Raw genomic sequence first — 14,664 nt, forward strand, 5'->3', positions numbered from 1 at the left:
GTCAATTTGGGCAGAACGCTCTCTAATTATGGCTACTATCTTTATCATCTTGTAGACAGAATGTCAAATTTGGATTTGTGCTCTACTTTGAAGTTTTTCAAGGGTATTTCAGAAAATTACACTCTCCTAGACTAACCTACTTCAACAAGATTCCTCCAAGTATTAGATAACATTTACAGTATCCTGATTTCTTTGAAGAAAAAGTGGAATAAAAACAAATCTTAATTTAACAGCATTGAAATAGATACTAACACTGGGGGGAATGCAAAAAGCAGAGTTTCTCTCTAATTAATGTTCCTCCATGTTTTGGCTCCCAGCATGTCTGCACAAGGACATCCTAGTTTGCCAGTATAAGGCATGATTCAAGCAGCTCTGAAATTCAATCATGCATAGTGCATCTGAAGACAATTTGCCTCCTTAACAATGTTCTGCCCCTTCTCAATTTCAAAGACTGCCTGCCTTCTCGTTAGCAATCACATAATATTCATTCAGCAACTACTCACATATCATCATCATCATCATCATCATCATCATCATCATCATCATCATCGAGGCTTAAAATATAACTCCACAGTTAGCAGTTAGTGGTGCTTTTTTAAATAGGAAATTGGGTTCACTGCAGATCTCCATAGAATCTATGCCACTTATTATTTCAAGGTCCAGCTCAGGAATGCATGTAAGTGAATGGCTATAACTTAAGACTGTGCTTATTAAAAGGAGATAAATGCATGAGAATTACACTTCTGAGAAGAAAATCAGTAAAGCTGCCTTCTAAATGTTGACTGTAGCTCTTTAAAATGTACAAGTAGCCCCAAAGAAACATAAAAACTGAGCAAATCAGAAGGGGCCTCCTGGGCCATCTACTCTGAACTCCGGCTCCAGCCAGCTCTGCTCATGACATGCCTACCATGTGCAGGTCCAGCCTTTCCTTATGCACCATCACCGATGGGGCTTCAACCACCTCCCATGAAAGCCCATTCCATACCCTAGGGATCCTAACTGTCATGAAGTACTTCCTGCCATCCACCTTAAATCCTGCTTCCCTGAGCTTTGCTCCATTGGAATGTGTCCTGCCCTCATCCGCAGGGGGAAAAGGTCATGATCCACTTGTGCATGAAACCCTCTCACATACTTATATGTCACTAACAGGTCCCCTCTGAGTCTCCTCTTCTCCAGGCTAAAAAGACCCAGCTCCCTCAGTATCTCTTCATATGGCTTACCCTGCAAACCACCCACCATCTTGGTGGTCCTTTGCTGCATCAATTCTAACCTTGCTATATCCATCAAACCCTTGACTGCTGTGCCACACTGCTGACTCATGTTTAGCCGGTAGTCAACCAGCACCCTAAGATCCCTTTCGCAAGTGCTGCTGTCCAGCCACTTCTCCCCTAACCTGTACTTATGACGCCCATTCCAATGCTCCAATGTGCATTTATCCACATTGCATGCCATCCTGTTATCCCTGGCTCACTTCCATTGTTAGTCCAGATCCTTTTGGATCCAGAATACTTGCTCCTCAGTTGTGGCCACAGCCCCCATTGTCTATGAATTTGATCAGCAGACTTGTCACATCCTCTTCCAGGTCATCGAAGAAAAGATTAAACAGGATCAGTCCCTGGACAGAGCCCTGGGGTCCCTGCCCATCACTGACTGCCATCCCGACAATTCATCACTAATAGTTACCCCTGCTTTTGGTCTGTCAATCATGCCCTAATCCATGGGACAGTGCATTGGTCCATCCCAAAACTCCCAGCCCCTCCCAGCCCCTGCAGCACCTGTAACACCCTGGTCCCCAAACCCTGGCCCTCTCTCCTCACTTGTCCCATCAGGACAAGTTTCTGGGGGACTTGAACCCATCCTCAGGCTCAGTTAAAAGCCTTTCACTTGGAACTTGCTAAAGCATGAATGCATTTGTTACTTGATTTAAAGAAACAAATTTAGAAATAAAACATTATCTATGTCATAAGATTTGTGTAGGATTGCTACTATAGAGAACTGAGTAATATATTTCAATAACAAAGAGATATGTTTATATTCCATATTATTTAGAGTAAAATCTTTCATACAAAAATCTTTCATTTCATTCGTATACATGACACATTATCCCGTCCAGTAAACACTCTTGGATGTTGTATGCATAATAATGGCCAATTCTGTCAGATACTGCATCCACCCGTCTTTTCTGTGCATGCTCACAAGACTGGATTGCTGCATGAGCCCATGAAGAAGGAACACACTTCAGCCCTTTGTATGGAAGCAAAATGCACATATAACTCAACAGTTTTTAACCACTTTTGGTTTGTAGAATTCATGAGCTTATCAAAGACAGACATGCTCCTAACAAATTATTAAATGGGATCTAAAACACTGAGGGAAACGGCCACAATTGTTTTCCTGCCTTATTCCTGAAAACAACAGGGATTTGTGAACCTGCAAAACTCCAGCTTGTTAAGTTTCTCCAACTTGTACCTCAATGCTTTTTCCAGCTCATGCATATATCAGATTTCACACTTCATTTATCATACAAAAATGGTGCATATTTTCATGCATACATTTTAAAAATGTGAACATCAATTTTGCATGTTTTCTCATTGATTAAAGCTTGTCTGACTGCATTTTTCCATGTAGCTGTGGTGGTGGCTCTGTGCACTCCACCGTAAGTGTGGAAAGATGCAGATTTTGACTGAAGACTGTATTCAGCCTGACTGTAAGTGAGAGAGCAGAGGTAAAGAGTACAAATTAGCTAATCTGGGTTGGGGGAAAAAGCCCCGGCTGAAACAGATTTCTCATACATTCCTGGAAGATAATCTAGGCAAGTGACCCACGGTCAAGAGCACCATAGGTGTAGGAACTAATTTTCACTCTAAACATTGAGAAGCTATTCTTTCTGTCCTTTGAGAGAGTGATCTTGCTCAGGCATAACCAAAGCAATGGGGTCATGATCTCACACTGCTCTGTTAATGTTTCCAGGCTGAGATTTTGGGGGGTAAGAAGATCTTATGAAGACTATCCATCCTGGTTTGGGAATGGACAAAGTTGGGATATAAGTCCCAGTTGATTGAAGAGGAACAGGTAGGAACTGATGAGTGATCCAGTGAGGTCTGATTTCACACACACAATGGGAAGAAGTGGGGATGGAAATGAAGCACTGGCAGAAAAACTAAACATTCCATCCAAAGGAAGGTAATGTTAGGTTCCTAGCCAGATCCTCAAGGCAGTGTGTGGGTTACTCCATGAATAGAGATGGACTGGAAATATGAAATGTCTGTGTTATTGTCCATAAAGGATGCCACATTTTTCAAGGTTTTCAAAACCCTGCTCTTGCCCTTGTCACACAGTTTGTCCCATTTAAAGCAATACCCAAGAGTCTCAACACTGCTACTCTGGCCATCTGTCTGCTCCATCCCTTGCAACTGATTAATAACGTACTTGCCATACTCCATTCTCTTCAAAAGTGTATGTCAGTTTGTTAGGCTTTTATTTGTACAACTGAGGAGCAGAAACCCTACCATCTGACCAAATAGTATCTGTATATGTTGTGGAAGAATATTAAAGGTTAACAAGAAGCAAAGTATAACCAATGCCAAAGATCTCTCAGTGAACTCTATAGGCTATGTTTCTGGGGAAAACAAAACAAACCAAAACAAAACAAATCAAACCCTTTTATTTTGCATTATTTTATTTTTTTATTTTGCTGTTACAGTAGGTACTTTGAAATTGCTAGATCTAAGACCCAGTAAAAGTCACTACATGATAACTGTTTTGTATACCAGGTTCCTTCTTTCCTGTTTATGTTCCATGAAGAACTGGGTACAACTAAAATGGCATATAAAAAGCTGTCTTTGTAACTTGAGGGAGAGTTGCTCCTGGCTAACTACATTGGCACTCCGTAATGCTGACAAGCTGGTCAAGGACCTATTCCTACCATCTTGTAGCATTAATAAAAGTCTGCTTGGATTATAATTTTCTCTTAATTGGACTGGAGTTTCTTTTAATTTAAAGGGGGGGGGTTTCCCCCTTCCACAGTCTATCTATATTAGTTTTTGGATCACTGCTTGCAATACTTCACAGCTAGTTCTAAAGTAATGGCAGCAAAACACACACACATACAGAGAGAGAGAGAGAGAGAGAGAGAGAATCTGCATTGGACAGGACACAAAAAATAACTATGGTTTGACAAATGGGTGAAAATTCACGGTCATCCTTGAGATCTCACATACTATACACCACTGCTTCAAGCACAGGTAGAGTGGAAACTGTAAAATGTCATCCAGTTCACTGAGACTTATATCTTTTAACACTCTGTTTCCCTATGAAGATATTGATTTTTTTTTGCTCCTAAATAACCCTGCATTTTTACCTCAAGTGCTTTTGCTAGACAGGAGACTCTAAATAATTATTGCTGTGAGAGAGGAACAGATTCTGACAGATTTTGTTTCTCTATCACTTGAGCAAGTTATCTCAGTTTCAAAAATACCTCATGCAAATGTGTTTTGCTTCCCCACCACCCCACCCACTTCAGTTCAGATTCCAGCTGAGAAAATTTGTCAGGCTCTGCAAGCTGGGAAAACCAGATACACTAATAATCTAACCTCTTCGACTCCTAGCCAGCTTTGCCCTGAATAAAAGGTGCAGGGCATTTGCTGTTTTGCTGTTTTTAAATAAAGACCCATTAGATTCAAGTACACTGGAGACTTGCTGCATGAGGCATTTATTTGTTAACAGAAGGGAGGAAAATCAATGTATGCATTGCTAAACAATTACTGAAGTGTGGTCAATCATTAGGCTGTACAGAAAGATTGTATGCCACTGCAAATTGGTCTATATCCTTAGAATACAAGAAGGTTACATAGTTTTGTATTTGAAAGATATGGAACATTAACAATCCAGAACTTTTAAAATTATTTAGTAATTAATTTTTATTAAGTTGCAATCTTAAGCACTCTTGCTGAGTAATAATGTCACTGAACTTAGTAAACAGGAAGAGTAAACATGTTTAGGATGGGACTAATAATGTCACTCATTATTGGAAATTGTCAGTGATGGTTTTCAGGGTACAATACTATGATTGCTAGGGCCAGTAAACTGAAGCTGAATCCAGACAAGATGGAAGTGCTGTGTGTGTGTGTGGGGGTGGGGGGGAGATGGGCTGGTCAATGACCACAAGAGGATGTTGAGAAGAAAGCTCCCAATGCCTCATTAAAAATAACAAGCAAAACTAGGAGACAGCAAACAATTGTTGATGTGATCTGAAGAAGAGGGAGACTGCCACTGGAGAGGAATTTAATAGAAGGTGTTGTTTTATGGACTGTAAATAAATTCAATTTATAAACTCTCATTGGAAAAGCTTCAGTGGGGGGAATGATTGTGACTGTGCTGGATGAAGTCAAAGATTATGCTGGAAAAAATTGGGGGAAAGGAGCTTTGAAATGTAAAGCTAATTAAAGAGACTGGTTTATAGACTGTAAAAGTTTCAGCAGTTAAATTTAATTGAATTTGGCACAGTTCCAGTAGAAGACAATATAGTAAACAATACTAATGAGACCAATTTGTGATTTGTGAGAAAGTGAAAGCTTCATTTTCAGTTGATTAAAATGTTCAGTGGAAATGAATTTTAAAATAAGTAAAATATAAAGACTTACACGGATAATTGAAAAGCTATAAACAAAGAAGATTGTGTACATTCTTAAGTATCAGCTGAGAGTTGTTATGTCTCAAGAAAAGTAAACATTTTTTAAAGCCACTGAGAGCTCCCTCTGCTGCATGAAGGATACACAATGGTTCTAACTTGGTGGAATAAAACTCAGTAGCTGGATAAGAATACAGAGCTCCATCTGCTGGAAGAATATTGAATGGACTTTTACTCTGGTGGAATAAAGCTTAAAGAATATGCAATTTAATTGCATTTTGAACAGTGGCTGGTGGGTTGTATATTGCTGATGCCATGAAGACAACCACAATGAAATCTTACTTTGGCTGGATACATGAAATGGGAAGAGCATTGGATCGGAGCCTAACTAGGGCTTCTAAATTAATATGTAAAGAGAGTGAAAAAAGATAGAGGGATCCTCAGAAGTCATGGCAGAAGAAAAAATCCTTCAAGGATTTAAGATCTTGGATACAAGTATGATGGAATGGAAAAAAAAAGATAATTTTCAGGAAATGAAACAAATGAGAGAGCAGCTGAAAGAGGATAAAAATTAAACAGATTGAAAATGAGAGTGCTTTTACAAAATTGATGAATTAAAGGTCTTGGAAAAAAATTGAAGAAACAGAGGTACTGGTAAAGCTAATAAATTGGATATTTTTCTCCATTCTGAAAGAATAATGGAGTTGGAGAAGAAGATGATTGATTTGGAGGACAGCGATCACAGAAGGAACTTACGACTGAGAAATATATCAGAATGATAATCAACAGAAGAAAAGCAACTTAGGAATGATGTGCTTGCATAGTTTAAAGAACTCATGCCAGATGAAAAATGAGAAGAAGACAATATAGAGGAAAGACATCATATGGGCTCCCAATGCCAAGCTAGAATAACTCACAGAGATGTATTGATAAGATTTTTCTAATTATTATAAGAAGGAGCAGTTGATGACAAGGTTGAGAGAAAACATGGGTGAGCTAAAGTTTAAAGAGGCACCCATTTAGGTGTTTCAGGATCTATGCTTCTAGACTATTTCATTCAGGCATTTGTTGCAAGCATTCAAGATTATTTTGTTGGAAAAAATGGACAGGGAGTTGATGGAACAATTAGAAGATACTATTGAAAAGTTAAAAGTAGGGAAAACACCTGGGATAGATGGATTAGGTCCAGTATATTATCAAACTTTTAAGATGCTGATTCCAAAATTAAAATCTTTATTCAATAGTATATTGAAAGGAGATGAGATGCCAGCATCTTGAAAATACTCTTCAATACTTTAAATCCCAAAACCCAATAAGAATCTGACAGATCCTGGTGCTTATAGACCTATATCCCTGATTAATCAAGATGCAAAACTTTTTACAGCAATATTCACAAAGAGGATGAGTAGTTTTATTGGTAATTATGCAAATGTGGATGAAAGTGGTTTTATAATAGGTAGGCAGATGGCAGATTTGACTAGAACAGTATTAAATAAAATTGAATATATACACAAGAAAAATTTAAAAGCTGACATTATTGCATTAGCTATTTTAAAGCCTTTGACTGTGTGGAATGGCCACAATAAAGATATTAATAGAACTAATGGGATTTGGTACACAATTTAGAAATATAATAAATTGAGAAACTTTGCAATGGTAATAGTAAATGATGGCTTAACAGATCAAATACTCCTAAGCTGAGGTACTAGACAGGGTTGCCCTCTTTCTCTGATTCTGTTTGTTTTAGTTATAGAACTCCTTGCAAATAGTATTCAGAATGATAATTTAACGAAAGGTATAGGATTTCAGAATAACAAGATTAGCTTATCTGCAGATGATACATTAGTAACAATAAAGGACCCAGTTAAGGTTATGGATCAGATTAAAATACATTTAACAGAATTTGGAAAAATAACAGGTTTACAAGTAAATCAGAGATTGTGTTATTTAATTGTAATAAAGTGGAAAAGGATGAGATTAAAAGCAAGTTAGAAGTTATAATATGTAATAGTATTATGTATTTAAGAGTAAATATTACAAAACAAGTGTAATGTTTAAAAAAGAATAATTTTAATAAGTTAAAATATGAAGTGAAAGAGAAGATGAATGATTTTAAGAAGATTGGTCTATAATGGTTTGGTAGAATGCAAGCATTCAAAATGAAGATTTTACATAAGATGAATTGCTTGCTTATGATGTTACCAATCAAGTTAACAGAAAAAGATTTGAGAGAAGGGCAAAATATGATTAATAATTTTTAACAGGGATAGAAAAGCAAGAAGTAATTTAAAAAAAGATTGCATATGACCCAGAGAACAGGGTGTTTAGGCATCCCCAATGTGATTGTTTATTATATAGCTAATCAATGGAGGCAGATACCAGATATTGTATTGCAACTGAATAAGGTAATATGGGGTAAATTAGAATATCAAGATGTAGAGGGATCCTTATTAAGTAATTTTCTTCAACAAGATAATATTGTTATTAAAATGATAGGAAGCCCCTTTTTAAGAATATGGTTGACATTTGGAATAAATATAGGGATATGTTTATCCCATTGATCCTACCGTTATACCCAGTTATGGAATTAGAAAGATTCCCAGTAAATCTGAAGAGTAATTTGAAGGAAGTATTGAAGAGTAAACATGTCATTAGGTTAAAAAATTGGTTAGAGAAAATGAAGAGTAATGAAATGATACAAGCAATGCTGGGACAAGGTAAAATAAATTGGTTCAATATATTTCAATTAGATTATCGGACTAAGAATTGGTTGAAGAAAAATAGTAAATGAAGAGAATATATTAAATTTGAAGGTATAATTTTACAGAAAGAAAACAAGACAATATGTGGATGAGAGGAATGACAAGTAAAATCTACACTATATTACTAGAAGAGGAGGATCGCTATGATCCTCTTAAATAGTCTTGGGAAACAGATTTAAAAAGTAATATTAGTGCTGAAGAATGGAATAATATGTTGACCCTGGATTAGCATTATTGTTATGATTTGGAGAACAGATGGGGCGAAATACTAAAGAATTGATGATAAATTTATTAACAGCAGTAAGATTAATAATAGCAAGGAACTGGAAAACAAAAGGTGAATATAATATAGTTGACCGGTATAAAGAAGTTTGGAATATAGTTACTAATTCCAGGTAAGTTAACCTGTGATATTAAATGGAAAAAAGGTTTGACAAGTGAAAATAAATTTGATAATATTTAGAAACCTTTTATTGAAAACATTTTAATAAAAGGAAAGGGGTGTGAACCACCGCAAGAGTCAATGCAGTTCTGGAAGGGAAGTGGGCAACCTGAATGAATAAATGATCTTACATTAAGTAATTAGAGTAGCTGATCCTGGTGGAGGTAGCATTGATGTTGATGTGTTGTTTGATCAGTGATGTTTAGTCATAATTGTTGTTAATTCTATTGTTTTTCTTAGTTGCAAATCAATAAAGAAATAAAGCATTAAAAAGAGGAAGAGGAAGAGGAAGAGGAAGAGAAAGAAGTAGTGCTGTTTGTAAGCAGCATGAAATTTTCAACCAACCCTGGACTGGGTTGCACTTCCTCTGAAGGATAAGGTTCATAGCATAGGGGTGCTCCTAGACCCCAAGCTTCCCTGGTTTCTCAGGTGGGCTCAGTGGCCAGGAGCACCTTTCTTCAGCTTTGGCTGATCTTTCAGCAATATTCCTACTTGGGTTAGTGGAGCTGTGCCACAGTGGCCCATGTACTGGTAACCTCTCACCGGGATTACTGAAATCCATTCCACATGGGGCTGCCTTTGAAAATGGTCTGGACAGTACAACGAATGCAGAAAAGAGTGGCACAGCTGCTTATGAGGACCAGTTGGCGCAAGCATGTTACACCTGTCCTCCATCAGTTGCAACAGTGCCCTGTTTCAGTTTGGGCCCAATTCAAAGTGCTGTCTGACATATAAAGCCCTAAATGGCTTGGGACCAGGGTGTCTGAGGGAACGCCTCTTTCCATAAATACCTACCCACCCACTTAGATCCTCCTCTGACCTCCTCCTCCATATACCCCCACCTAGTGAGATCAAGCAGGAAAGGGCTAGGAGGGGGCATTTTTGGCAGTAGCACCCAAACTTTGGAAAACTGTTCAAACAAGGTTTTGGTTAATTTACTTTATTTAACTTATAATTTATATTTTATTGATTATTTATTTGGGCTGTTAATTTATTGGTTATATTCTATCATGCTGTGTGGTTTTGTAATTTTATTTGTGAGATGGCTATAATCTATCAATATTACTGTTTTTATCTATTTTACTGTTTTCAGCATTTGTAAGCCACCCAGAAAACCTTTGGATCATGATGATGATGATGATGATGATGATGATGATGATGATTATAACATTTCTATGCCGCCCCTTGCCGAAGCCTTGGGGCGGCTTACATGGAAACGGAATAAAATACATAGAATAAATAATCTTGGGTCTTGGCAACTGGACCACCTTTGTTTTGCTGCATGGATATTTGCATGGTAAAAGTTGTTGCATGGGCTTTTCCAATGAGTTATGTGGTATGGTGGATGCTTTACCCCTTTTCCTCTTGCCACTTTTTAAATGCAAACCTACTACACTAGCGTATTTTCTGTAGCAACACTGAGAAAATATTGGCAGTTGGGGAATCAAACATGGTGCAAATTTAAGCACCTTTCTTCCTGTCGCTTTTCACCAGCTAATGTTTCCATGCAGACGTGTAGGCCCAGGTTCCCAGTTCCAAGGCTGTGCCACCATAAAGTTGGCCCTTGCATGAATCCAAGTTGCACTGATTTCCTTGACTGGGTTAGCTACCTGCCGTCAAGAACATGCATGCAAGAGCAAAGGCAACAGCAAGAAGGAGGTGAAGGCAAGTGGGACTGCAGATGAATGTAATCACTGTGAATCTACTCCGGGGATAGGAGTGAAAGAATTTCAAAATCTCTCTTGATGATCCACAGTTTATCTGATTTTTTTAAAGCAAAGGCCTGCTGACAAACAAATAGCCTGTAATTATGATTGACTTAGCATTCGTGGGGAAAAAGTAAATCAGATCAAACCTTTACATACTCTGAGGAAACCTGGGGGGATTGTCGTTGACATCCGTGAGGGTTATATTTACAGTGGTAGATCCTGACAGCCCCCCAACTTGTCCAGCCATATCTTTGGCTTGAATGACGACTGAATAATGCTCTCTGGCTTCCCTGTCCATGTTATGCAAGGCTGTTCTGATGACTCCTGTGATGTTAAAAAGAAGAGGTTGGGGGGAGAGAGAGAAAAGCAGCATTACTCTTGACTTCTTAAGGAAGGTTCACCCACCTACACATCTTCTCATCAACAGAATGAGACATAAAACCATTTAACATCCCAAGCAAACTATATTTCATTGAAATTCTGATTTATGTTGAGTGGATTTTCCATCTTTACTATGCCACATCTCTTCTGGGAGAATGGCATATGTAAGGCATTACAAAGAAATGTCAACCCACTGCACCATTTTCTTCAAAGGAAATGGGGCAGCACATGACAGATTGCCAGCTTGCTGGAGGATATGTAGAAATTAAAAAACACTCCTATTACTAGAATGTATAATATATTAATAAATGATTAATACAATCTATGCAAACTAGATAATGCTGCCAAAAGAGATACTGTTTTATCACATATGATAATTGCTTAAGTAGCAATTGAACTGAATTATTAACACACTCAATATTGTGCCTGACCTGTGTGGCCTAAAAAAATCTGATTTGTTAAATGTTTTGCTTTTCATCAATGAGGTGGGTAATTCTCATTAATTATTTCCCTAATGCAAACCACGAATAAAGTTCCAAAACACAAGTTTCTTAGCTAAGGTCAGATTCAGTGGGCTTCAGTGCGATAGTATTCAGTTCCTGGAGAATGAATGGAACTGTTGAACTAGCTGTTTTAACTCTCAATAACTAAGGCTACATTTATAACTATATTTACTTGTCAGCAAAACCGTGGTACGTACTCATGAGCAGAAAAGCTACCACCAACACTTGCCCTGCTTTCTAATTTATTTAATAGCTTTCTACCCTGTGTTTTGAAGAAAAGCACTCACAGAGTCTTGCAATAAAAATACCTGCCAATCTAACTGATCTTAGAGGCAGGTCAGCAAACAGTTCTCTGAGGTTGCTCTTGGGGTCCGGGGAGGTTTATATGGGTCTATCTGGTCCTTCTAATGGCCCATTCCCCAAATAGTAAGATATTTAGGGTTATCCCTACTGGCAGTTTCCATTGATCCTCCAATTGATGCAAAAATGGTGCAACATGATCAAGCTGCCAAGCCATCACAATTCTAGTTGCTAATTTTTTCAGGCTGCCTTTAAAGCAGAGATGTGCAAACTCAGCAATGCTCAAGCTTGTTGCAATTCCCCTGATGCTCATTCTGACTTGTGCCAGAATCAAATGACAAGCTTTACTTTCACTTGCTTTTCTGTCATATGAAAATGTGTGTGTTTTTGTCCATTCTTCACCAAATTTCCATAATCAAATAGTACCTCGTTTTGAAGTCTAACTAATGTACCCTATTGATGAAAGCATTTTTCAAAAGTTTGCATGTTAACGCACCTTCCCTCGAAAGTATGCATATTCCATGCATATTTCAAATACATGCATTTTTTTCAAACACTTTTGCTCTGCAAGTCACATGGCAAATGCAGAAAATGAACGGACTCTGGCTTGGGTCTGTGTGATGTGAACTGGGAACATTCTACCTAAAAAGAATGGAAATGCATGTCTCAAACATCTTTTAACCTCAGGCAGATCTGCTTTCTCTTGGCAGGTGTGCTGTTTGTGAACCATCCCAAACTGATAAAAGGTACACCCAGTTCTTTTAAAATACTTATTTATTTAATTTCAGTTTTACACTGCCAAGGTTCTCTGGACTCCTGCTCTGAACATCATCACACATGCAAGTGTAGCTGCCAGAATAATGTCCTGTATAATGGAAATAGCTGTCATTATAATTAATCTAATAAAACTGCTTTGAAACCTGTCTCCTCCCCTGTCCCTCCCACCGCACCCAGGAGTCTGCTGTTCAGATCATATAGTGAAAATTTACATGTGTTGGTAGTTTAAGCTAGGTAGCAAGAAGAACACAAGATACATCAAAATTGCAGAACATAAAGGAATGTTTTAATAGAAGCAGCAACAGGAAAAACTATGTTTGCCTGGTGGTAGCCGTGGGATCCACAAGGGAGGAATGATATGATGCTTTCCTCCATCTCATACAGTACATGGTGCCAAGGCCACACCTTCACAGCATTGCGCTGGGAAAATAAAATGGCAGCTTTCAGGACAGTCACCATCATTGTCAAGTAAATTGCTCGTGGTCTGATGTCGTGAACTACCTTGAACAAGGATTGAGATAAGCAGCATTTAAAAAATAGGACTGGATCTAAGGTGTTCACACTTACATCCCATTGAAATCAATGTGAAAAGTTAGTCACAGAAGACACATCTAGTATTGATGTCAGCTGAAGCTACGTGCTACTCAATCTGACTTTGGCTCTCTATGTGAGCCTAGCTGTTTACCCCTCCCTTTCGCAAACAAGGGATAGTTTTGCAAAAGGGAGTGACACTTATTAGAGCTATACCCCCTTCTTTCTTTTAAAGAACTCAAAGCAACTTAGAGCATTCTCCTTCGCTGCTCTCAATCTTATTCCCACTAAAACAACCCTGTGTCTGTGACTTGCCCAAAGACACCCAGTTGGCTCCATGGTTGAGTGGGGACTAGAACTCAGATCTCCCAGGTCCCAGTCCTGCACTCTTAACCACTGCACTACATTGGCTCTTAATTAACCAAACAATTTGACTCCTTGTTTATTTAGAACATTTTAAATAAATGACTTATTCTTCCTTGCTTGTCTCTGAAACATTTATTTAATAATTGTGTAGGTTTATTTGGGAAAAGCATAGGGTTCTTAGAATTTTGGAAACTGTTTAGGTCTTTTTATAGTTCACAATCAAAAGTGGTTGTTGGGATGAGGGGGTATATTGACTTCTTCCTGCAGAGTCAGTGGCATGCTATCCAAAACATCACTCATGTTGTCTCATGAAGTAGTTCCTAGAGAAAGTTCAGAGCTTGCCAAAGAGTCAAAAGGTTGGGAACTAATTCAGGTAACAACAACTAGACTAGTACAACTATAAACTGTCATGGAACTGTGAGGCACAAACCCATTAGTTGCCCTCTTTATCCCTGCCATTACTTTGATGGCAAAGGAAAAACTGTTTGTTTGTTCATCTAGCATTTGCTAGCAGTATGTCTTACTGCTCCTAGCATTCTTGGCCAGCCACAATAACAATTCAGTATCCTGGATAATTTCTGAATGTTCCCACTGGTACAGTAATGTGCTCAATTCTGCTATCTGGATCCAAACAGTCAGGGTTCAGGTGTGTTTTTGGCATGATTGTATTGTATAATGACTTACTTAGGAACATGATAGCTGATGTATCTCCTGACATTCATCTACCCAGACACTACAATCAAATTTTGGGGCCTATCTCCAACTCCCTCCTCTGAGGGAGGCTTAGATGGTGGCAACAAGGAAACAGAGAAACATAGAAACAGAACGAGTCAGAAGGGACATCCTGGGCCATCTAGTCTGACCCTTGGCTTCAGCCAGCTCTGCTCACGACATGCCCACCATGTGCATGTCTAGCCTATCTTTGAACACCCGCACCGATGGGACCTCAACCACCTCCTATGGAAGCCCATTCCATACCCTCGGAGTCCTAACTGTCAGAAAGTACTTCCTGGCATCTAAATTGAACCTTGGATCAAGGAGAAGGGATTTTTCTGTGCCCCCCCCCCCTCCACCAGTTATGGCACAAGCTCCCCACTGAGGCCTGCCTGGAACCTACTGCACTATCTTTTTGGAGCCAGATAAAGACCATCCTCTGCTGCAGGACATACAAGTAGCCTATTGGGCCAAATAGTTCAATTTAGATGCCAGATCTAAATTGAAGATCTTTAAGATTTGGTTTTAAATGTTTTATTGTCAATTGTAA

General features: G+C 38.5%; 1 protein-coding gene across 3 annotated transcripts in view; it reads right to left on the reverse strand.

The window, feature by feature from the left end:
- The window catches only part of LOC123021652 (cadherin-18), a 211,271-nt gene that overhangs the window by 59,006 nt on the left and 137,601 nt on the right, over positions 1-14,664 (reverse strand). For all 3 annotated transcript variants that reach the window (XM_044426624.1, XM_044426623.1, XM_044426625.1), the window contains exon 4: positions 10,699-10,866. In XM_044426624.1, the coding sequence (XP_044282559.1) occupies positions 10,699-10,866 (168 nt within the window). The remainder of the gene's footprint in view (positions 1-10,698; positions 10,867-14,664) is intronic.

This window comes from Varanus komodoensis, unplaced genomic scaffold, assembly GCF_004798865.1.
Source record: "Varanus komodoensis strain SLA01 unplaced genomic scaffold, ASM479886v1 scaffold17, whole genome shotgun sequence".
NCBI lineage: Eukaryota > Metazoa > Chordata > Lepidosauria > Squamata > Varanidae > Varanus > Varanus komodoensis.